The 26,401-nt window shown below is 40.2% G+C and overlaps 2 protein-coding genes across 2 annotated transcripts in view; one reads left to right on the top strand and one right to left on the bottom strand.

Moving 5' to 3' along the window:
* Nucleotides 1-7,647, bottom strand: part of LOC124787933 (cylicin-1-like) — a 56,107-nt gene extending 48,460 nt beyond the window's left edge. The window contains exon 1 of the mRNA XM_047254923.1: nt 7,370-7,647. Within this exon, the coding sequence (XP_047110879.1) occupies nt 7,370-7,549 (180 nt within the window). The 5' untranslated portion in view covers nt 7,550-7,647. The remainder of the gene's footprint in view (nt 1-7,369) is intronic.
* A 413-nt stretch (nt 7,648-8,060) lies between these two features.
* The window catches only part of LOC124790164 (brefeldin A-inhibited guanine nucleotide-exchange protein 1), a 281,977-nt gene continuing 263,636 nt past the window's right edge, over nt 8,061-26,401 (top strand). Inside the window, exons 1-2 of the mRNA XM_047257760.1 lie at nt 8,061-8,253; nt 8,522-8,703. Coding sequence (XP_047113716.1) covers nt 8,130-8,253; nt 8,522-8,703 — 306 coding nt within the window. The 5' untranslated portion in view covers nt 8,061-8,129. The remainder of the gene's footprint in view (nt 8,254-8,521; nt 8,704-26,401) is intronic.

The raw sequence follows: 26,401 nt of genomic DNA, 5'->3' as shown, positions 1-26,401 counted from the left end.
CATTGTTAAAACGGCTGAGAACTCAGATGACAAACCCAGGCGGGAATGTAAATAGTTAAAGGGCACCACCTCCTGACAGATGGCAACACAGATCATCAGAGGGAATACAGGAACTTGCAGGCTGAGGTATGATGACAGCAGCCTTGGCAGCAGTGTCAGTAGCCTCACTTCCTGGCATACCGACATGACCAGGAACCCACAGAAACATCACACTGGCTCCACCAAGAGTGAGCAAGTGACAGATTTCTTGGGAAAAATTCAAAGTTCTGTGGGCCTAAACACGAACAGGGTAGCCATGGAGAAGCGATGAGGCAGCAAGCAGTTGTGCTTGAGAATCGGAAGTAGTCTCCAAGAGCAACGTGTCGTCCTGTAAACGAGAGCAGGATTTCACAGGGCCGGTAATTGCATCAACACCTTTCTGAATAATAAATGGATTTACTGTGGCTAAGGACTGCCCCTCTTCTGTAGGTGAGACCATGAGGAACTGTGGTGCAGCAAGAAGGGTCTTTTAATCATTAGCCTCATTACGTTTATGTTTCATAGACGTTGGTTGGGAAGATGATTGACACATTGCGAGAAAATCCCCCATGATTGCCAATGTCTCCAGATGGCATGCTCCTTCCAACTAGGGACCCCCTTAACAAAGAGGCGCACCCATCTTTGGTGATACCTCCCGAACACCTGACAGAGGGACCAACTGGCAATTTGGGAAGGTTGCAGCTCAGGCATCACCCCTCCCTGGGCCTACCCTGTACCAGGGACACGTGTGAAGCCTACTGTCGACCTGGAGCTGGGGGCTGGTACTTATGCATTAACCAGTCACCTGTTATGTGTGAGATGCATAGGCCGGCCTTCACGAGCAGACAGGTAGGAAGAAGAAAAAGAGGAACCTCAAATGCTGAAGCATATGAATGAGAGGAGAAGGGAAACAAAGAAAGAAAAAGGGAGCAAAAAACAAAGGTGAGACTGTTCTTACGACACCAACAGACAATGCAGGACATTCCCAATAACACCTCAGATATGTTCCCCAAGGGGAAAAATAATAGCAAGTCCACCCTGCTTCACGGTATTCCGCCATATGCCTGAAGGCCACGTGTCACAAGCCACTAACGTACGCTTTTTTGTCAAGGTCAGACAATGGATGGGTATTTCAATTGTGACAAGTTTTATATAGAATCTTATATAGGTAATTTGGTGTCATATATAGTTAAATCCATATACATTATAAATATGTGGTTATGTATGTATATGCACCTCCTCCTAAATCACTGGATCGATTTCAACCAAACTTGGTACACATATCACTTATTGTCTGGATGGTACCATTGGAGGGAGGAAGGGGATAAGAACCATGTTTCTCTCAAAGGGGTGGGGGTGAAAAGTATCGTAGCTCACAATGCATGGGAATTGCCAGACAATATTCATCCAGTATTTGAGAATGAGAGCACTTGATGGCTTGCAACAAACTTTGCACATAATTTCAGACCTTAATGAGACTTTTTCTTGCCAACAACCCCCCCCCCCCCCCCCCCAAAAAAAAAAAATGAAAGGAGAAAAGTTTATCACTATATTTTCACTGTTCATGCAGTAAAACTACCACACTATGCATTGTATTTTACTTTGTTAGTTGTTTACTATTAACTATTTGCAACACATTTTGCAGACAGTATTCACATATACCACTGAATGTATCCATTAACACTGAGTGAAAACTAAACTGGTGGATGAAATTCACCAGAGGTGCAGATGAAATATGTGTACAAATATAAGTGAAATATGTGAGAGTAGCATCGAGAGCTGCGTCGAACAAGTCTTTGGATTGAAAACCACAACAGCAACATCTAAATATATGTGACAAGTGCACATGTGGGCAAAGCCACAGGTAAAAAGCTCCTACTAAACTCCTGGTTCAATTTCTACCAAACTTTGTACATATTACTAACAACCTGGAAAGAAATACTTGGGGATAAGAACCATCAACCTCCTATTGGAGTGAAGGTGAGAATGTGGAGAGAGATGGGGGTGGAGGAGATAGACTAACAGAAGACTGGAATAAGTACATATCCAGGCAACGCCAAGTATGCAGCTTGTAGCCATTTATTAATGAGTTCATGTAGAATATTAACACACATGAATTCACTTTCTTGGGTCCCTGAATTCTGTCAGTACTATGTGGCTGGCAATAATGTCTGCCTGTAGCCAACAGCCATATGTCCTGCAGAACTGCTTACGAGACAGATGTAAAAAGGAATCTTTTAGACATTAGCAAGTGATCAGAATGTTCATGTCACACTTCTAAAGGGAGGAAGTCCTATGTCACCCAAGGGTACAAAAAGACCTACCCCAAACTTAAAGACAATGGTCTTACTATTGATGATGATCACTGGAATTGTCAGCTGTTTGTAACATGATCTGAGTTAGAGCTGGGAGAAGATTCTAGCTTAGGAACTTAAACAAATCACAGAAGATGTACAGGCATCTATCTGATCTGTATGCAACCACAGCAGTTTGAGTTACAGTTGCACACATTTTCAAATTTGCCCTATGCTGGAGAAGTTTCCCTATGAATCCATTACACACCATTCATCCAGTCTCAATATCGCCTTAAATGATACCTATGCTTTTGGAGCCCTGAAAAACAACATCAGTGACTGCACATTTGCTTCAGATAAAGAGGTGCATGCCTGAGTACAATCTTGGTTCCATTAGCAACAGAAAACAGTTTTCATTAAGGCATTGACCATCTTGTCTCACAGTGGGATAAATGTGTTAACACTTTTTGTGATTACTTTTGAAATAATAAATAGTTTACTTACTTTTACCATCTACCTTATTTTCATTTGACGGCCCCTTATAATTATAATATCAGAAGAAAACATGACATTCATTACACCATATGAAGATTATCTTTACCACAAGAAGGGGTGCACAATGCTGGAATCAAATGTTTTGATCACTTTCCCAATGATATAAAATGCCTGACAGACAGAAAAGTAAAATTTGAAAACAAACAAAAAGTTTCTCCGCGATAACTCTTATTCTGTAGACTAATTTCTATCATCGTAATTTGTAAAAGAGAGTGGGAAGAAATTACTAACTCGCATCTGTAGTTCTTATTGATTTGTAAATGATCAGCATGTAGCCATATTTACAAAATAATTGGTGATTTTATATAAAAGGCTCCTTGCACATCATTATGGTTTATCATAGAAGGATCCCTGGATGATGAAACCAACCAATGAACCAACCCCAAAATTCCAAGCATCCATTCTTCCTTCTACCTTCACACTTCCCTTCTAAGCATGCAGCGGTATTATCAGAATCATTTCCCCTCACTTTCATCGGGTATCCAACAGCGAGATATGAAGCCCTTGCCTCCCAAGTACCTGATGGGAGTGAGGCATATCAAAGTCCATCCGTTAGACAGAGAACGAAGACATATAAAACCTTCTGCATATTAGGTGAGTACAAGCATAACGCCTCTGAGATACAACAACAGTGTAGTTCAGGACTTAACATCAATGTCAATGGACAACAGAATGTGTTGGCAGAGGCTCGTACCTGCATACACACAATTACGTGCAAGCTCAGTTACAAAGCACTTGTCATGGTTCAGTCTATTTTACAGCTCCATCAAACACAGCAGCTCCATTCAACCATACCACTATAGGTCTACTGTGATATTTCAGCTAGATCATTTACGTAAAATGTGAACTTCAACAGCCAGAATTGTCACAATTAATAACATATTCCAGGCTATTATGCTGTGGTCTAAGGGATTTCACTTCAAAACATAATGTTTTGTCCCCATCCACGCATGACATTTTCAAGGGGATCATAGGTTTGTTGAATGTCCGATTCACACCCTGGCTCACTACTCACTGACAGTAGTGAGCCAAGGTGTGAATCAGACATTCAACAAAGCTGTGATCCCTCTTGAAAATGTCCTCCGCAGATGGGGACAAAACAGGAAGTACAGTACTCAGGACAGTAGTTATGTACAACAACAACTAACAGGTCATACGATTCCATTCAAATATATTTTATTGTCCTACGATGTAGAAAGCATGTTGTCACAAACATCGATCAGAGTGAACTAACTGCCGGTCCAGAGAGGTTAGTTGTGCTGCCTCAGAACAGTGATATTGTTCTGTGTGACTCCACCGAGTTGTCCCCCCACAAAATTTTGTCAACAGGCAATCTCATTGGTATATAATTTGTCTCCTTCCAGAGATCGCACAGCAAAGCTTTTTGGCACTAGTATGTGACATGTAAATTTAATAAGATAACGTGCCATCTCATTATACCTCTTGATATGCTTGACCTACCCAACCTATGGTTTGAACATATCCACATCAACAATGTGAGTGTATCAACATTGACAATATTATGAAAAGGAAAGGTGCTGCTCACCATATAGCAGAGATACTGAGTCGCAGATAGGCACAACAAAAAGACTGAAGCTTTCAGCCAGTAAGGCCTTCGTCAAAAACAGATGACAGAGAGAGACACACACACCCACCCACACATGCAAATGCAACTATCATACACGACTGCTGTCTCAGGCAACTGAAACCACTGTCATTTCAGTTGCCTGAAACTGTAGTTTTTTGTGTGTGTGTGTGTGTGTGTGTGTGTGTGTGTGTGTGTGTGTGTGTGTGTGTGTGTGTGTGTGTGTGTGTTTTTTTTTTTTGAGAAAGGCCTTACTGGCCGAAAGCTTTATTTGCGACAGTCTTTTTGTTGTGCCTAGCCGCAACTCAGCATGTCCGCTGTATGGTGAGTAGCAACTTTCCTTTTCATAATATTGTTACATTCCATCCTGGATTTTCCGTATCAACATTGAAATAGTTCAACTTTTAAACACCCAAATGACATGACTACTGCCTAGCTGCCAGCAACTGCCTCAGCCACTGACCTGAAGTTTTTCCTACGGTTGAAGCCACAGCTGACATCACTGCCACCATGACTCTTTGCTGATGGAATGCTTGTTTTGGAGTGCCTCTCTCTATCATCACTAAACAAGGCAAGCAGGCAAAGTGTTCCCTATTCCAACCAATCACTGTTTTGTTAGGCATTAACCATATTTAAGCTGTAACCTATTAAACAGCAAATGGCTTAGTTAAGTGTTTTCAAAAACTATTAATGGTCTTTATGGTGCCAAGAATAGCAACATTGGAGAACAAAATTACTCATTTTCCCAAGTCTCCATCCTACCATCTATTAATATTTTAAAGCTACAGAGGTAGAACTGGTCTACTGCCAAGCAATTTGGTATCCTGGTTAATTCCATAGTAATACCTCTAAAGATCTCAATGAGTTGTCAGACTTTACAACTGTGTTCAAGCATTAATCAACTTTGGTCCGTCACACAGAGAGAAACAGACTTGTTTACCTTTGGACACATGAACAGGCTCTACAACTACTGTATGAGGGCTCATGTACAGCCCTTAGTTAGAAATTCTAGAAAATTGGGGTCAGTGTCAATGGCACCCAAAATACGATTTCCACCTATCACCTTGAACTGGCATTCTGCATTTCCAATGCTAGTATCTGGAAACTGGACAATGGGCAGTGAATCCCTGACAAGAAACCTGGCAATGCCAGAACAGACTATTCATATATCGCTCCATTGATCATCACACATTCTGGAAGCCAGATCCATCCAAACATGGGAGGGGGGGGGGGGGGGGGAGGAGAGATGAAGACCAATTAAGTAGCTATTTTATTATGAGCTGCATGTGAATGTTTATGTCTGAATGTTCTTTACTCTTAAATATAATTAAGTTAAGGCCTGTCTACGTTACTAGGTTAGCTCAACATTGTTCATAGTTTTACATTACATTACGCTTGAGTGTCAAACAATGGAAACTAGGTCGGAATATCAATGAATGTGTGCCTTTCCTTTTCTGAAGAAGGTTTTGGCCAAAAGCTAAAATAGTAACATTGCTTTTGTTGTGCCTGTTTGCAACTCTGTGTGTCATCTTTACAGTGGTAATAGCAATCAATCTTTTCCCTAAGACTGTTACTCTTGAGTGGCGTATTAATGTTGCACTTTAAATTCTTTATTCAACAACAATTTTTGAAGTTATAACTAGACAATAATAATCTTTTATCATTATTTAACAAAATCAGTCTCGATTGCAAATGATGTCTATTTTCCAGGAATCTGGTTTCAGACATATAAAGAACATGTTTGTAATTCTGAAATTACGAAAGCAGGCCAAGAATAACACAGTTACTCAACTTATGTAACATTAAGTAAGTAATACAGTACAAAATAACAATGCAGCATGTCTACAGCCATCGGTTACATGTGGAGCATGTCTGTAGTAGCTAGCAGTTGATGACAGGGGCCTCCTAGCACATACAGTGGCTCTGCACATCACCTCCATGCATCACCCATAAGCATGTACATGTTGCATAAGGTGAATAGCTGTATTTCTCCTGACCTACTTTGTTCATTTCAGAGTTACTTCCTGGTCTGAAGATGGTCTTGCTATGACCAACTGGTTACCAGAAAAATAAACAGGATTTGTGATGTAGACATTGTTTTAGTTACAATGCAACACTCAGAGAAATACTTTACAATATTGCTAACATGGATAAATGGATTATATAAAAAAATACAATCCTCTGGGAAGATAAACCCAATCAGGAACTTTGATGTCTATTCATCATATAATAATTTACAGGTGATGAGATACCTAAAGCAGAGCAAGAAGTACTCATTTTTACGGTGCAGTGAAATAGGCAAATTTCGGTGAGCAAATCACTTACAACACATACCACCTGCCAGGTTTCTCCACTAACATTAGAAAAATTAAAACACTAATTATAATTACATTACACAACAAAACAGATATAAAATAAATAAAATAGACAGGAAATTAAATTGCCATTACAAAGTTGCATTATGGTGTAATTACAGAAGAATGGCTCCTCACAGTTTCTCTCATTGTAGTGCCTGTCCACTTCGGATGTGCAAATGGTGCAATGTATTCTCTTTTTTTTATCAGAACTACTAAAAAGTATACAAAAATACGCTTACAATGGGGAGTGTGGGTGACTGTTTCCATTCATAATCACAAAGTGTACACAGACTGACAAATACTGAAATCTCTCGTTGCAGAAATCTTCATAAATAGCTATACTTGCAGACAGGCGACTGTGAGGTCACAAGGAATAATGCAATTTCATTTTTGGCTAGAAATCTACACAATAAAAGAGCCACATTGCTTTGCTAGACACAACCATATTGCAACGTGGAAAGTAGTTACTCTTTTCAAAGCAGCAAATCAGTTTAATAAAGATGAAGTGTAGGTCTGTCAATGACATGCAAGTATTAAATTAAGTAATAATGAAACGGCACCTTGTCCTTTGGCTTCTTTTTCTTGCCAGATGGTTTTCGCTCATCGATAATATGGGAGAGCTGATCAAAATTTGGTTGCTCAGCTGACTTAAATCCGAAAGCAAACACTAAAACAGCACAAAGCAACACAAACCCGACAGGGATGGCATACTGTGTATTTAATACTTCGGAAAGCTCCATCGCATTGGCTCTCTTCGCTACACAACAACGCTTCTCCACGCGTCCACTGTGCCAACTACTCTACATACAGATGTTATGACGCGTTCTGACGTACCCTTCTGGTGTTGACGTAGCAAACAAAGATCTTACTGAAGCGTACATTGGTCTCAGGTCTCAGTAGTTCAATGTGCTACACGACTATAAACTACATAAAATTTGTTTTCTTTGCAGCTGCTTTGGAAACAGAGCGCAAGGTAAATCTGCTAAAATGTTTTCCGTAGATGTCGTAACAGTAGGAAGGGAAAGTTCTGTATTACAACTCATCACTATTTATGTAGACGAAATGTTAATTATCTTTTTTACCATTTTAAATGAGATTATTTTACCTGTCAGTGTACATAATAAATTATAGCTCATTCAGAACTGTATCTAGACCCAAACATGTTTACCATCGATGTATTCTGCTGACCATGGATCGATAGTTGCCTCTTGCTGTATCGCAACATATCCTGTGTTGATTGATTAGAATAATGGCGTTGTGGACGGACGGGAGTGTGTGTTGTTGACGTGCAGAATGTAGTTAGTGAACGTGTACATAACGATGCAAAAGAATTTAAAAACGAAGGAAATGTTCATTGTGCGAGCCTTGGAAAAGATCCTGAGCGACAAGGATATAAAGCGGTCGCACCACTCTCAGTTGAAACGAGCTTGTGAGGTGGCATTAGGTAAAAATGCATATTTATTTAACGTAGACATCACATACACAGTTTGTTTCTATAAGAATACTCGCAGGTGCTGAATAATTGTGTACAATTTTGCGTTTCTTCGGCATAAATTGCTAAATGAGTTGGGTTAACCAGATTGTTGTATCCAGTTCGTGTTTACGCTGAAATTTTGTAGAAGACGGGATTCTCCGTATTTCTCTTCAAAGTCTTTTCAAATATTTCTTCATCTGTAGTGCATATCACTTTATGAAGTTTTTTGAAATTACAGAAGAAATAAAGAACGAGCTGAAAGATGGTGGTCAAGTGGACCCCACTTCTTCTTCGGCACTCCCATTACCAAAGAATGATGCCGCTAATGTTATTACAGCTGAGAAGTATTTCCTCCCATTCGAACTGGCATGCCAAAGCAAAGCGTCAAGGATTATTGTGACAGCCCTTGATTGCCTTCAGGTAAGTGTGGAGTGTTGATCCTTATTTATATAATTAATTACATCGAGAGATGATTTTATGTGTACTAAACTTTAAAGCACCAACACATCTTGAGACAAATTCATGATTTCATGATAAAGTACACTGTTACCCGTATGTGTTGTAATTGTAGCCTAACGTATAGACGCTCCAGTGATGAAACACTGCTGTGATTAATCTTATTTAAATAACCTCCAAGGAATATTAGGAACTTGGCTGCTTAGTTTACAGTACAAGTTTTCAAAGAAATTTAGGCAAATGGGACTGGTAAGACTAGATTTCACCATAACATACAACATGTCAGTAATAAAATAGAGCCCATGTTTTAGAGTGTATGAGGAAGCAGGGCATGAAGTACTTCTCCCGAAATGTAAATTTATGTTGCAATCAGTGGTGGCTGTTGTTTAAGAGCACTTGAACACCCTAACTGTTGACACCTTGCGATTTATTTGGTCATTTTTCTTTGAATGCTGTCAAACATAATGTAAATGTGGTAATCTGAAATACACGGTGCTAAATCTACCAGGCTGTGCTACATTGCTCTTCTAGACTCTGTGAAACTTGGCATCAGGGTCGCAAGCACAGTTTAAGTTGTCCATGGTTCAAGGAGTCTATTCCATGTGCACAACTCTCTTGACATAATTGCCTTTCAGGCCAAATAGTAATGGATTTCATTAACAACATGCACGGTTTGTGGCATGCACAGCTAGCCTTTACCGCTTAACTGCAAGTTTACGTCAATGCCACTAGGTGGTATCACACTGCAGCAGACTTTTATCCCCGTTCACTTGGCATAAATCCTGCTAGATGCTAGCACGTTCCTCAGATATGCCAATTCACTCACAGACCTGTTTTGTGGGATTGTGAATGAGATTCAGTACATCAAGTTTTGGATTTTATCATACAATAATTCATTTGATGCGCTGAGAACCGTTCAGCACATCATTGTTGATTGTGAGACTGTAGCATTTATTCATGCTTCTGACATCTGGTGGTCTTTTGGTTTATCTGCTTTATTTGTAGTGTAGGACAAAATTGTATGTGTTTATGAACATTTACGAAAAGCTCTCTCACTTGTTTCTCTGATACCCAATTGAATGTTTGCTTGAAGACTGTGTGCTTTTGACCCCTATGGTCCTCAGCACTTCATTTGTATTCTAGTCAAGTGATCTTGTTGGTAGGTAGTACTACTAGAATTTAATCATTTCCGCAAGCAGCAGTTTGTATTTGGAGTTGGTTGTTTACCGTCAGGAATTGGCTTTGTTGAACAATGTCTATGTGAACTCTGTTGTATCTTTTTTTTATGTGCTTGCAACAAAGAAAATTACCAGGAAAAGTTAGCTGCAAATGAATTAGGACCGACCAGATCAGTTGTCTAAGAAAGTGACAAAAGCAGATAAGCTTGACTACAAGCGAGCGTTTAAGTGTATAATAAGCATAGGTTGTTGTGTGAGTGCAACACAAGGATGTCTGATTTTCAGCCCAGAAGTTAATTCCATAATTAATGCAGGTGGGCCTAGTAGACATCTCGTATACTTTCTCGACAAAATAAAAAGCACGAAAACTCCCACTTAACCGTTTAACTGCCCTGGACGTGTTAATGCACATGCCTTTGTACATGTCCCTGTGTGCTCTGAACATGTTTAAGTGTGCCACCAGTCCTTCTACCTGGTACTACGCATAGACACATTCAGAGTACCAGGTAAAAGGACGGGTGGCGCGCATAAACACATTCAGAGCCGTTAAAGGGTTAAACAAAAATACAAAGCAGAGAGTAGTGAAAGCTTAAAAATTATTTTGTTCTTGCCAGAATCTGTACTTAATTATGTACAAAACAAGAAAATTCCACGAAAACTATTCTTTCTTTTTTCAGGCAAGCTATACTTATTATTATTGAATTTAAAAATTTGTGAACACCCAGACCGTATACTTATGCGAGCGTCACTGGCTGCAGTGTTTGAGAATGTATTAGTAACATTGTATCAAAGCTGTTCAGAAAAACCTGATTCACATTTAGCTGTTACTCTTTGACAATATCACAGATTGGATTGCAGAATCAGTTTTGTTCATAAAAAACTGGATTCATCTATGTAACAAAATTTACAAGTGTGAAATACATAGAGCAAATTTGGTTACCTACAACTTGCATAGAAGCTAGACAGCAATTATATGAGTTGGACATGAATGGGAGACAGTGCAGCAGGTTTGTGGCCCATCCCTCATTTTATTCAATTTGATCATAGAGCAAGTAATAAAGGAAACCATGAAGAACTTCAAGAAGGGAATTAAAGTTCAGGAAGAAGAAATAAAAGCTTTTAAGGTTTGCTGATAGTGTGGTAACTCTTTGAGACAGCAAACGACTTGTGCACACTCCCATCACATTGATGTGACCACAGCCTATGTTCGATGTCAACACGCAGTAACCACTCACAGACAACAGGTGGCAGCATCGGCATTGGAGGGTATGTAAAGCTTATCAAGGTGAAAATTGATCTATCTGACGTCCAAAATGGCTTGATTATTGGCTTTTGGGCCATTGAGGGCATTTCAGAGATGCGTAAGTTCATGCGCTACTGTGGTTAAAGGATACCGAAAACCAGCGCCTAGGCAATTTTGGTGCACCATGCGCCATAGATCACAGGGTTAAGCAATGGCTGCATAGATACGTTTGTGTGAATAAATGTGCAACTGTTGAGAATTTGACCATCCTAGTGAAGCAAAGGACTACCAACAGTGTCTCCTAAGCTACCGTTCAGCAAATACCACTGCGTATGAGCCTCCTCAGCAGATACCTGGGTCACACACGTGTTTATTGGACGACGAAGGCTGAAATTTGCATGCCAGTACTGCAATTGTACATCCACTTAGTATTGACAGGTGGCCTTTTCAGATGACTCACATTTTATGCTCTGTTGGACAGATGGTCATTGACATGTATGGCATGAAACATTGGAAAGCAAACACCTTACAACAGGTATGGTCTGGGGAATATTTTCATGGCATTCCATGGGTGACCTTGTCATTCTGGAAGGCAAAATGGATCAGCACAAGTATGCATCTATTCGGGAGGTCCATGTCTACTCCTACATGCAGTTTGCTTTACCTTGGCATGATACCATATACCAGCAGGATACTGCTACGTGTCACACAGCTCACAGTGTACGTGTCTGGATCGAAGAGCACCAGAAAGAGTTTACTGCACCCCACTGATCGCAAAATTCTATGCATTTAAACCCAATCTAGAATCTGTGGGGCCATCTTGATTTCAAGATGTTTGTGCCATGAAGCCTCATTTGAGAACCTTAGTGCAGCTACCCATGGCACTGGAGTCAGTGTGGCTCCACATTCCTGTAGGTACCTCTCAAAGCCTCGTTTGACTGTCTTCCTTTATGACTGGCAGTGGTCAGGGTTGCAAAGGGTGGATATTAGGCTTTTTACAAGTGGTCAGAGTAATGTGTGAGGACAGTGTACATGATCAGTTGAATGGAATGTATAGTGTCTTGAAGAAATGTTGTAAAAAGAACATCAGTAACATTAAAAAAAGTAACTGAATGTAGTTACGGTAAATCAGTTGATGCTGATGGCATTAGATTAGCAAGGTCAGCTGAACCTTTCAGTGCAGGATGTTGGCTTGGCTTCATCATTCAGTGATGATATGACATCATATATACGAAAACAGTGAGAGAACACAACATTGGCAATATTTCTTTTAGATCTGTATTAAGTCTTGTGGTGTAGGTTGGGATGCAGGCTGATCTGTAGCAGAGGTTGAGGTTAGGTTGGAAGGTGACTGGTTATGAGATGAAGCTAACAAATCTTAATACAGGAGCTTACATATGATGACATACTTACGTATAATGTAGCCCGAGGTGTAAATTATATTGAAAGTTGACAGTTTGCTTGAAAGTTCATAAAGCTGTATCAAATGCTTCACTTAATCCAATTTGCAGATGAAGTATAATACAGAGCGGCGCACAAAAAAATGGCCCCTGTACTAAAAGGAATATGAATGAAGAAAATCAACGTACATCATCACTTTCTTACATTTTTATTGTACAGTTTCATTATTAACTATGTAATTAACAGTTTAAGTAACAGATTTACTTTTATTAGTTTAATAAGCATATTTTAGAAAGGAATTTAAAGTCTGTGTTCAAATGTTCTCCGCCAACATCCAAGCAAATTTGTGCACGTCGAAGCATGTTAAGGAAAACACTTTTCAGTACTCTTTGAGGAATGTTCGAAATTTCTTCACATTTGTTGTTTTTTAATGTGTCAAGTGTTCGGGGATTGTTACGGTAGACTCTAGCCTTTAGAAATCCCCAGAGGTAAATGTCACTTGGTGACAAATTGAGAGAGTGGGGTGGCCATAAGTTCTTACTAATGGTCCTCTCTTTTGCAAAATCAGTTTGTATATGAGCTAAGGACAAATCAGACGTATGAGAAGTTGTCCCATCTTGCTGGAAATATGCACAACATTTTTTGTTTGGAGTTAAGAGCCGAAAATTCATTGTAGAATTGGAACTAAACGTGTGTTGACAGTTTCATTGAAGAACAATGGCCTGATAATTCTGTTACCAGATTCAGCACACCATACACCAATTTTTAAATCGTGTAACGGCTTTTGCAGTATGCCATGGGGATTCTCTGTTGCCCAGTGTCTTGTGTTTTGTGAATTAATGTAATCCGACAGATGAAACCAAGCTTCATCCATCGAAAAAAGGAGGAAGGGATCAAGATGTCTCCCAGCGACATTTTCCAGCAACAGAGTAAGGCATGACATGGTTGATAATGACTAGTTTCCGTATGAACTACTCGCACGCTACTGCTGTTGGAAGGTGGCAAAGAAACTGACAAGCTAGTAATGGTACTCACGCATGTTCGCAGTCCGGTTCGGTTTTATGTGTGCCACTCTGTATTAGAAGAGTTTTGTTATTTGGGTAGCAAAACAGGTCTAGAATGAGATTTTTCACTCTGCAGCGGAGTGTGCGCTGATATGAAACTTCCTGGCAGATTAAAACTGTGTGCCCGACCGAGACTCGAACTCAGGACCTTTGCCCTTCGCGGGCAAGTGCTCTACCATCTGAGCTACCGAAGCACGACTCACGCCCGGTCTCACAGCTTTACTTCTGCCAGTATCTCTTCTCCTACCTTCCAACAGGTCTAACTTTGAAGGCAGAAGTAAACAGATATAAGTTGTGGATTGCTAATAGCAAGGATACATTAAGATCGAGTATAAATTTTGGCAGTGAGATATCTTTTCTGAAAGTATTTACCTGGAATGTAGCCTTATGTCCAAATGAAATGAAATGTAGAGAACAAAAGGATAAGTGAAGTTTCTGAAAAATTGTAATTACAGGAGAATGCTGACACCATTCTGTATCACGCGAAGAATTCATAAGAACCTTATATAAAGATATTAGAGTGCATACAGAGACTTGTACACAGCAAGTTTTGGTAGAAGTCTAGAAGAGGGCCAGTGGTGTACTTCAGTGTTTCATGCAGGAATGTTGTCAGAGCATGCCATGAGGTGTGGTGGGAACAGATGATGTGTCAGCTGTAAGTGTTAACGCAGACAATGAGAGAGCAGCAGGCAGGCGACGTGTTTCAAAGTAGTACATTCGGAAGAAAGGGTGAAACACTGCTGTAAAACTGGATGACAAATTTAATTGTTCCTTGTTTGAGCCTCATCTATTTAAACTGTGCTAGTATCTGCAAGCCAAGGAGAGCATCGCAACCCATGATGTATTTGAAAAAGGAGTGAAATATTTTTCTGCTCTGCGTTGCTACACAATGGATCTGTGCAAGCACACTGTGTAATTGGATCAATGTTCTTTAATGAAATTATGGGAGAAGGTAGGTGGAGCAGTGTTTTTTTTAATTAAATTATGGGAGAAGGTAGATGGATTAATGTTCATCGAACATGTGACTATGTTAATAAACATTGATCCACCTACGCTCCTTCCATGATTCTTTTTTTTTTAAAAAAAAAGAAAAACCATTGATCTACTTAGTGTGCGCATGCATATCAATTGCACAGTCATTTCACCACCAAATTTGATACATTTTCACATCCTTGCAATTAATCCTTGAGACATGCACCAACAGATGATGTCACCACGCAGAACTAAATCACTTAAATCAGTCCACTTTATAGCACTCGCTGCCATACTCATAAAATATTTCTCTTCAAACTCCTTAATACACTGAAAACAGTAAACAAGACAATGAGTTAAATTTCGGTGCTAAAAATATATTACCTCTCTTCTCACCTCACATTCCTTATGTCAAAGAATCATCCCACTGGCCACGTAAAAGTGACGTGTTGCCAGCCTTTGAGCAATAGATAAGCACCACCATAAATGTTGCTGGCCCTGATCTAGATTTTAACTCACTTTTTCCCTCACTCAACATATCATAGAACAGGAAATCATTAATATTGGTACCCAGTGCCCTTATCAAACACACTGTTCAGTGGCTTTGAGAGGATATATGTATGCAAAAATTAGACCATTACAGCAGATAACCATTGAAGAGATACTGAATTAAATCAAGGAGAAACAAGCTTTATGGCAAAACATCGGAAGGTGTCAAGAAATAGTTTATTTGGTAATGCATGGAAGTGTGGGGCTAAAAATTGTAAAGTGAGACTAAGGCTCGAATATGATAATTAGATTCACATGAATGTAGGTTGTTGTATTTATGCAGAAATACAGAGACATGCATGATATAGATCAATGTGAAGAACTGCAACAAACCAGCTTTTGGACTGAAGACAACAACAGTAATGCTGTTGGCAAAAGCCAGTTGCTAGCACATACTGGAAAAAAAGTCAGTCACACTACATGTGTCCCTGCTGTGAGCTAAGCAGTTGCTTTATGTCTTATTATTCAACAAAAGCCCAATGATTTCTCTCCTCGGGTGGCAATGCTGTCTTTTCTATGCCTGGAGAAGCCAGAGATGCAACTAACACCATACGCTTCTGTGTTAAAAGTGGAGAATATTAGTGTAACAAATGTTTAGCATCAATCAGAGATGTTGTGTATTGGCATTTTTCTCAGGGTCTTCAGCCAGTGGTCATTTAATGATTTTTCTTTCACCAACTCAAGGGGGCTAGCAGTTTCTCCAACAGCAATGGAGAGTGAATCTGTGACAATACTGGTTACTGATGCTAGTGAAATATCGGAAAAACCACTAAATGACCAGTGGTTGAAAGTTCCAAGACAAACGTCAACAGGCAACATCTTAATAAGTGACCACAAAAGCCTCTGCAATTTCAGGCAATCAGATGTTGATAAGCACTAATGTTTAGCAGTACTACTGACTACTGCTTCTTTTCCAACAGTCTGATGCTTCCAAATACACATTTTGTGAATGAAAACACTTACATTAAGAAATCGAGCCTAACATTAATTGAAATGTTGAAAACCATTTCGACAACTCATAACCAGACTTGTCATCTGTCAACCTAACGTAGACCTAGTCTTACACTACAGATCAGTATGTCACCACAACCCATGTTAGAAATGTAGACACAAAAGAAATATTGTCAGTGTTCTGTTCTTGTATCTGTTTGTGCAAGTATAACGGCCTTCTTCATGTGGGAGCTGGATTTGGCGTTGCCTGTGGTTTGTGCCACATAACCTAGTCACAGTAGGGTTGACCCAAGCCTGTTATGGCATTTTACAAGGTAAGACATCTGCCGCGATAGCTGAGTGGTCAGCGTGATGGAATTCCACACAAAGGGGCCCAGGTTCGATCCCAGCTGGGTCGGAAATTTTCTCTGCTCTGGTACTGGGTGTTGTGTTATCATCATCATTATCATCATCATCTCATCCCCATCGACAAGCGTCAAGTAAAAAGACTTGCACCAGACGACCGGTATACCCGATGGGAGGCCCTAGCCACATGACATTTCATTTCACAATTTCACATGGAGAGACTAAGTGAAGTGGCATAGTTGTATGATGCCAGACTTCTATTCAGGGGGTCAGATCCCTTCAGGCCATACAAATTTAAATTTTTTGTGATTTCCCCAAATTCCTTAAGACATGGTATCAAAGGGCATATCTGATTTACTTCCTCATTCTTCCTCAGTCTGAGCATGTATTCTATCTCTGATGAACTCGTTGTATACTGCACATTAAACCTAAACCTTTTTCCCTTTCTTTTCACATAGAGAAGTTACGAAAATAAAGTATTCTCATTCATTTCATCTTCATTTGGGCATCATCAACAATTTCCTGACTCGTAAAGAGAAGTAATTTTAATTCATGAATGCCAAAATAGTTATTGTTGTGGTGTCTCCATCAGATACGTAGAAAAGAGCTTGGAAGGGATGGTCACCTGCTGTATTGTTTGGAACTTAAAATCCAGACACCTCTTTATCACTTTTCAGTGCAGGTGGAGGAGATATTGCTCCATCTGTGATTACCTAGCCCTCCTGTAAGTACAATCATTCATTACCTTACAGAATCATCCCCCCCCCCCCAGCCTTACAACAACAACCTGGCAGTTGCAACAAAAATGAAATTAAATGATCGTATGGCATTTATTGGCCTGGGATATCCCCTTTGGCCGCCGTATTGCAAGTCTTTCTAGTTGATGCCGATTAGGCAACTTGCTTGTCATTGATGATGAAAATGATGATGATGAACACACAACACCCAGTCCCCTGCCGAGAATCGAACCCGGGCCCCCTTGCGTGGTAGGCGGTAACACTACTGCTGCGCTATGGAGGCAGACTAACGAACAATTACATAGAGGATAAATGCTTTTTTTTTCTCAGAAATCTATGTTCTTTTTAATGAGTCTTGTACTCATTTTAACTTTTCTGGAATCATAAGGAGGGACACTGTTCTTAATTTTAAACAAATCCTTCAGTTTCTAGCCTCTCAGTTTATTTTAAGCTTACATGATTGTCATACTTTATGTGGACCTGAAAGCATGGTTGCTGAAGGCACTAAATATTTAGGATGTATTAGTTATAGTTCATAGGGGGAAGCAGACCAAACCTGTCTGCTGCAGTTTTACAGGAGTCTTTGTGAAATCTTGGTTTGAGTATGACTGCACAGAGTTTGGTTCTGCAATATCTTCACATGTAAAATTTTCGGATGTGGTGGAGTGTGAAGGAATTAGGCTGAGCAGCATGCCCTTTAGAATGAGCCTCGTAACATGCCTGTGCACGAAAGTTGGTGAGCCACTGCTTAACATCACATGGTGACTTCTCGTGGTAATACAAGCCTGTAAGACAATATCCATACCACATGTGCCAGCATGCCATGCCATACCATATCGTACCATTGCTCTCACCAATGAAATAACTTTTCAGTAATAGACTGAGAGCACTGAAAGTTTGTAGGCTCTGTGCCATCTGAAAGATGGGTGTTGCCTACTTGACAGTTTTACACCAGAGTTAGTTCTTTAACTTATCTTCTTAAGAGAACCAGAATAACATTAACTCCTTGTTTTAGGCATCAAAATTATAATACAGTTTACACTGATAGCTCAAAGCATTGTCATCCATGGATGTTCTCTGTTTTCTCTGTCTGTCTTCGAGCTTCAGTTTTTCATAGCATACATTGTCTATAGACCTCAAGTGAATGGTACTGGGCATACATTGTCTATAGACCTCAAGTGAATGGTACTGGAGTAAAGGAGATGTTTTTTAAGGAAAAATATCTCAGTCGCTCTGACTCTTAGTGATCTAGAATTGCAGCAAGTGCACCCAGCAGAGAAAATAATTCAAACAATATTAGACAAACTGCTGCTCACACAACAGTTGTGCGAGCTGAAGCATTCAGGAATTGGGGGACATGAGCAAGTAGTCAAGGAGACTTATAGAGGACACAACATGACACAAAGCACCATTCTCATGCAGGCTGTCATCTTCCTGTTGCCACAGAGATCCATGTAACTTGGAGAAGAGGAGGGGCAGGTAGCTAGAAATTATAAATTGCAACTGTTTGAGCCAATTACCCAGCCACAGCATTCCTCATAGCGGGCGCACCTACAGGTTGAAGTCACCCTGATCCACCTCAGATTGTGATACTTCCATTAACACACAGCTTCATATGTTGGCTGGAGGCCCTTCCGGTATGTGATCTCCATAGCATGCAAAACAGTTTTTTCAAACAAGTATTTTGACAAAAGGGAAGAAACAGATTTAAGTAAGGTCCCACCCTCCGTTTTAGTTCTTCCCAGTGGTCTCGCAGTTCTTTCGAGAGTTCGTATCTGGCACACTCGGGGCCCTGATCTATTGAGGCCCACCGTCTGGTTTTTGTATTGCTTCCAGTTTTTGTTCCCCTTGCCTTTTTCTTTTTGTCATTCCTTTTTGACTTTTTCCCCCCCTTTGAGGTTTGACCTCCACTTCTAAATTTTTTCTCCATAGTATGAGCCATTTGAGAAAGAACTCCGTCCTTGGTATCTATGGTGTGGATTCCTTTCGCCTCTTCCTTTCTTGCCGTGGCCTGCCCTCCTCCACCCACCCACACCACTAGGTCACCAGTACATGTAGCCAGTCCATGTAGTGGAGATATTGTGTACCCGTGTCGTTGAGCCCTCTGACAACACATGGATCACACTTTTGATATCTGAGCTGTAACCCCTCCCCCATGTATGGCTAGGAACGGTTGCTTGTCATTCTGGAGCACCAGAACGCCTGGCAGTGGCTGCCCAGCCAAGCAGCCCTTACAGTGGCTTGAGTGGCGTCCATGGGGAGAGCCCCTGATTGGAGTGGGTGATATCCAAGGTGGATGCTTTGTGTGTGAAACATATTAAGCTCCAAAAAACTGGCCATTCTTCTACAGCCATCTCTTCTGTTGGTGATGGATCATTTAATGCTGCTTTTTATGACTTTGTGGCCTTCCCCGTCCCTCACTGCACCCTGGGAGGAGGGCCAGGCTTGTTGTCTTGGGGTGAAACACTTTCCCCCACAACTTGGTCAGCACTAGGACTAACAGGAACATTTCCATCGCCACCAAGCTATTATTTTATGTGGAAATTATTGAATACACGTTTGGTGAAGTGGAATCTGTCAGATGTTGCCAGATTCGCTGTTCACCAAATCTACTACTGCTGTCCAGTCTGCAGCCCTTTGTCCTTGTGACCATTGTGGCGATGTCCCAGTGTCCATTAATCCTCACCAGTCTGAGTACGGTTCAGGGGGTCATTTTTCACAGAGACCTCAGCCTTCAAACTGATGAGGAACTCTGGGCCAGTCTGGAACAACTTTCATTTTGTTCGGTGTGTTCGGTTAGGTGATAAGGACAATCAGATAGATACCCTGTGCCTTTAGCCTGGCATTTGAGGAAGATATCTCCTGGAAAAGATTAATGTTATGTGTTATCGGTGTGACACGAAGCTGTATGTCCTCCACCCACAAGGTGGTTTCTGTGATTGCATTTCGGGTACATGTCCTCCCATTGTACAATGGACCCTCTATACAGTGAATGTAGCATCCACTTTATGAGGGGAGCCCCTGTGTTCCACCACTCATGTGCGTTAATTGTCACATCCATTACTCTCCATGCTCACCATATTGCCCAGCTTATGAGAAGGAAAAGAAGATACAGGAGTATTAGTCCTTTGACCATTACACCCTGTACGTATGACCTCTAACTATGCCCCCTCCTTCCTCCTCCTTACTTACAGTCCCATCCTGCTCCCCTTCCCCTGTGGTTCCCACACCCTCCCCTCCAGGTGCCACTCCCTCTACCCAGCTAGAGAAGTGTCCCCCTTCTTTCCTTCTTTGACACCTGCCGGTAATGGGGCTCCCTCCCAGGACCCCTTCCCCGCAGCATCTCCTGGGCTGGAGCTTGCTACCACAACTCGATCGCATTATGGAAAACTGAAAAAGAGTGAAAGTTTGAGAGAGAGAGAGAGAGAGAGAGAGAGAGAGAGAGAGAGAGAGAGAGAGAGAGAGAGAGAGATATGTGCGTATGATCAAACCCTTCTCTCAAAAGTATTTCTCTTCTTCATAACTACTCTGTGTTACCACAGATAATGTGTCACTGATCTCATTTGTACGAAGATTGCAGTACATGTGCTTATTTGCTTCCACCTGTGATGAAGCAAGCTGGGATAATTTTTCTTCCCCTGTTGTTTTGTCATCTGCCTCCTTAAAATTCATTTTGTTCTTAACTAATTACCATTAACATACATGTGTATAATCTGCATTTTCATAAAAGAGAAAGGTTGGCCCTCAGATTTAAAGATTATGACACCGGATCTAATTTTGTGCTTAGTTTTATGTGTGATTGATTTTCTAATTTATTTTGACTATTCCTAGTGGGTGTCTTTCGTTACAGGGTGAAATCAGTAATTGTTTCACAACTTAAAAGTCTATTGTTGATGTATAAACAGATGTTAACTCTGTACTAATTATAAGTATTTGGAGGAACAGCTAATAGCATCCTTAAAGGATTTATTTGGCTCTATTCAAAATGAATTCCAAAGTAATTCACAGTTTAGTCAAAAGTATTGTTTGCATAACGATATTTGTTAATTTCATGATTTAAACAAAGAATTTGACCTAACTCTCATAGTAGAAGAAACTGTTAAAAAGGCAGAAGGTCCGATGTATTCATTTAATTTAATGAGTTATGTTTTAATTGTAATTTCTGTAAATTTAACTTCGAACAATCTGTAGTTCCAGTACCAATCATTTTGAGTATATATGAGGGCCTGATTTTTGGTCCTGAGACAGTCAGTCCACGGCCAAGTTTCAAACCGGAAACCTGTGTTGGTTAGAACAGCAACAATGCTTCAACTTAACTGTGAAATAATTGTTACACAATTAGGCTGTGTGTTAAAACAATGACAGTGTCTGCTCCATACGTACCCTGCTATTCTTCAAGAACTGTGAACTTTGTGGTTAGGTTTTTACTGCTGATGTTCAATAGTAAACTATTGCAGCAGTAAGTGGAGGTTTGCCTGCAAACTATTAATGAGGCTTATGGAAAGTTAAAAAAACAGTGCACTGGTCATATATAGCAGTGTATTATTGGTGTGGTTGAGAACAGTGAAAGTAAACTACTGTGAAACACAACTGTGCACCTGTCAGCTTACATTATTGAAAGAAGTCAGTGTTGTACTTCCGCACCCCATTTTTCAGCCAGTATCACAACACAGTACGTCGACACAGAGAACAACAAACGAAGAAATAAAGCAGGCAAACTGTCACACACCACCTAGAGTGGAATGGATAAGTTCTAATAAAAGTTCAACAACCTGCAGTCTTCTATAGTTGTCCCCTCTGCAGAAAACAGCACGTATGTCGTGAATACGTAATCTTGAGGCTGTAAGTAACTATTAACAAGGAACTGTGTTATAGAAATGATTAAATTTCTGATCATTTTGTTTATACGGGATGCCACTCACTTTTTATTGGCAGAACACAAGAAACTGTAATATTACATTCTACTTTGAGTCACAAATCCTTTCCATTCTTCAATTACTGTAATTACAATCACGCTGTTCTTACGTAGGCATTGCAAGTTAAGTCTTAACTGATACTGCAGCAGACATGTCTCTCATCTGAGGCTTCCCAACCAGTCCCCACATTTACAAACTTGACATTGAAAATTAAGTCTTACCTGATACCGCGGTGGACAACGTGTCCATCCGCCGCGACGCCGAACGAGTTCTCATCTTACAACTGAACCTATTCACCCACCATCCAAGTTAGGCATGATCCAAAGATCATCGAAGTACTTTGTCGGCCTTTTAGTTTTGCATTTGTTTATTATTTTGTTGGTTATTAATACTTGTGAAATAATAGCATGATAGAACACTATTGAGATGCTTTAATATGAAATTCAAGGAGTTTATCTAATATTAATAATAGATTATTACCATTTTGGTACGCAACAGCCAATCACCAAGAAGGACCACAATTTATGCGGTCTTTCTCATGATACCTGTACCGAACAAACCATCTGTGATCAGTACCTCACACCACATTACGTCATCTTGCCACGGCTGCCTTCTCGACTGCTCTAAGAAGAGCTCCTTGTACCTGAATGTGATGGCTGCAAAACCAGAAGTATTACTGTGGGACCCACAGTTCATTAGCCACAAGTCACCCGCTCTCTTTCAGTTCCGAACCTCACAGAACCCTGTTCTCTCTCTCCGTGCCCTGCCCTCACCAATATGTGAAGGAGGAGAAAAAGAAGATAGCCAGCCACCCCTCTCTTCCCCCCCCCCCCTCGCCCCACCCCACCCCACCCTCCCCTCCACCCTCTCTCGATGGCCCACCTGCGTCTGACCTCTTATTTCTACTCTACATCTGCATGGATACTCTGCGAATCACATTTAAGTGTCTGGCAGAGGGTTTATCGAACCACCTTTGCAGTTCTCTATTATTCCAATCTCGTAATGCACGTTGAAAGAACGAACACCTATATCTGTCGGTGTGAGCTCTGATTTCCCTTATTTTATTATGGTGATCTTTTCTCCCTATGTAGGTCGGCGTCAGCAAAATATTTTCACATTTAGAGGAGAAAGTTGGTGATTGGAATTTTGTGAGATGATTCCTCCGCAACGAAAAACTCCTTTGTTTTAATGATGTCCATCCAAAATCCTGTATCATTTCAGTGACACACTCTCGCCTATTTCGTGATAATATAAAATGTGCTGCCCTTATTTGAACTTTTTCGATGTACTCCATCAATCTGACCTGGTAAGGATCCCATACATGCAGCAGTACTCTAAAAGAGGCTGGAGAAGCATATTGTATTTATTAATTTATTTACATACAAAGTTCCGTAGGACCAAATTGAGGAGCAGATCTCCAAGGTCATGAAACATGTCAGTACATGAAATTACAACATAAAAGTAATAACAGATAAAAATAAAATGTTTATGAACCTGAAAAAAGTCAATCCACAAGTAAATGAAATCAACAATACAACAAGAATCGGCTTAATTTTTCAAGGAATTCCTCGACAGAATAGAAGGACTACCCCTGAAGAAACTCTTCAGTTTCAATTTGAAAGCGTGTGAATTACTGCTAAGACTTTTGAATTCAAGCTGTAGCATATTGAAAAAGGATGCAGCAGTACACTGCACACCTTTCTGCACAAGCGTTAAGGAAGTCCAATCCAAATGTATTTTTTGAGAGGGTAATGTCAAAATACCCAGCCTCGTGAACAGGGGTCGACAAGATGTTCGTGAACTTACACCACCTAATTGCCCAAACTGCCCATTTCTGAGCCAAAAATTTCCTTTTGGAATGGGAAGAGTTACCCCAAAATATAATACCATATGACATAAGCGAATGAAAATATGCAAAGTAGGCTAATTTTCGTGTCGAACAATCACTCACTTCAGACACCGTTCGAATAGTAAAAATGGCAGCATTAAGTCTTTGAACAAGATCCTGAATGTGGGCTTTCCCTGACAGTTTACTATGTTTCTGAGCACCTAGAAATTTGAACTGTTCAGTTTCACTAATCATTATTGTTATTCCTTTACTACCACGCTTGTTTCATCAGCAAACAGAAATATTTTAGAGTTACCTGTAATACTAGAGGGCATATCATTTATATAAATAAGGAACAGGAGCGGCCCTGACACTGATGCCTGGCGCACCCCCCACTTGACTGTACTCCACTCAGACCCCACATCACAGCCATAGCCATTCTCAACATTGTGAATAATGACCTTTTGCTGTCTGTTGCTAAAGTAAGAGGTGAACCAATTGTGATCTACTCCCCAGTTTCCGTAATGGTTCAACTTCCGGAGGAATATTTTGTGATCAACACGATCAAACACCTTAGTTAAATCAAAAAATATCTCTAGCATTCAAAACCTTTCGTTTAACTCAACCAGTACTTCAGAGAGAAAAGAGAATATAGCATTTTCAGTTGTTAAATGACTTCTAAAGCCAAACTGTACATTTGATAGCAAATTGTGTGGTATAAAATGATCAATTATCCCTACACACACAGGCTTTTCAATAACTTTAGCAAACACTGATGGCATAGAAATAGGTCTAAAATTGTCTACATTATCCTTTTCTCCCTTTTTATAAAGCAGCTTTACTACTGAACACTTCAATTGGCCAGGAAACTGGCCATTTCTAAAGGGAAAGTTACAAATAAGGGTAAATACAGGGCTAACATGTGCAACACAGTACTTTAATATTCTGCTAGGCACACCATCATACCACCGCGCGGGATTAGCCGAGTGGTCTAAGGCATTGCAGTCATGGACTGTGCGGCTGGTCCTAGCGGAGGTTCGAGTCCTCCCTCAGGCATGGGTGTATGTGTTTCTCCTTAGGATAATTAAGGTTAAGTAGTGTGTGTCCCATAAGATTACACACACACACACACACACACACACACACACACTCCATCATATCCATGAGAGTCCTTAGTCTCCAGTGATTTAATTATTGACTCAATCTCCCCCTTGTTTGTATCGCAGTGAAGTATTTCAGATATCAATCTCGGAAAGGCATTTGCAAGAAAGTTAAGATTCCTGTAGAAATTAAATTTTTATTTAATTCACCAGCAATGCTCAGAAAATGATTGTTAAATACTGTACATATATCTGATTTATCAGTAACAGAAATATTTTTGCTACAAACTGATTTTGTATCGTTGATCTTGTACTGCTGATCAAACACTTCCTTCACAAGTGACCATATGGTTTTAATTTTATCCTGTGAATTAGCTATTCTATTTGCGTATCACATACTCTTTTCCTTCCTAATAACATTTTTAAGCTGTTTGTAATGGGCTACTGTAGCTTGATTGTGACTACTTCTGACATTTTGATATAATTCCTGCTTTGTTATACATGATATCCTTGTCCCACTAGTCAGCCACCTGGGCTGCCTATTACTGCAAGTACCCCATGTAGAATGTTCTAATGGAAAGCAATTCTCAAATAGCATGAGAAATGTGTTAAGGAAAGCATTATATTTATCATCTATGTTATCGGAACTATAAACATCCTGTCACTCTTGTACCTTGACAAGATTCAAAAAACTCTCTATTGTAGTTGGATTAACTTCAGTCTCTTTAGTCGATCTGTTAAATTTTCTAAGTGTCCTGCCAATAAAATGTAGTCTTTGGTTAGCCCACAACATTTTCTGTGTGTTCCTTCCAATTTAAGTTGTTCGTAATTGTAATTCCTAGGTATTTACTTGAATTTATGCCCTTAAATTTGACTGATTTATCATGTAACCGAAGTTTAATGGATTCTTATCAGCACTTACGTAGATAACCTCAAACTTTTCATTATTTAGAGTCAGGCACCAATTTTTGCACTATACAGATATCTTTTCTTAACTGTTTTGCAATTTGTTTTGATCTTCTGTTTACTTTACTAGTCGATAAACAAGAGCATCGTCTGCAGACAACCCCTAGACGGCTGATCAGATTGTCTCCCAAATCGTTTATATAGATAAGGAACAGCAGAGGGCCTATAACACTACCTTGGGGAACACCAGAAATCACCTCTGTTTTACTCTATTACTTTCCACCAGGTACTTTGAACTGTGACCTCTCTGACAGGAAATCACGAATCCAGTCACAAAATTTCACTACAAGCCACTTGTGTGGTAGTGTCGGAAGCCTTCCGGAAATCCAGAAATATGGAATCCATTTGAAATCCCCTGTCGATACCACCCAGCACTTCGTGCGAGTAAAGAGCTAGTTGTGTTTCACAAGAA

The sequence above is a fragment of the Schistocerca piceifrons genome, chromosome 3 (genome assembly GCF_021461385.2).
Source record: "Schistocerca piceifrons isolate TAMUIC-IGC-003096 chromosome 3, iqSchPice1.1, whole genome shotgun sequence".
In the NCBI taxonomy this organism is placed as follows: Eukaryota; Metazoa; Arthropoda; class Insecta; order Orthoptera; family Acrididae; genus Schistocerca; species Schistocerca piceifrons.
This window is presented reverse-complemented; position numbering and strand designations above follow the sequence as displayed.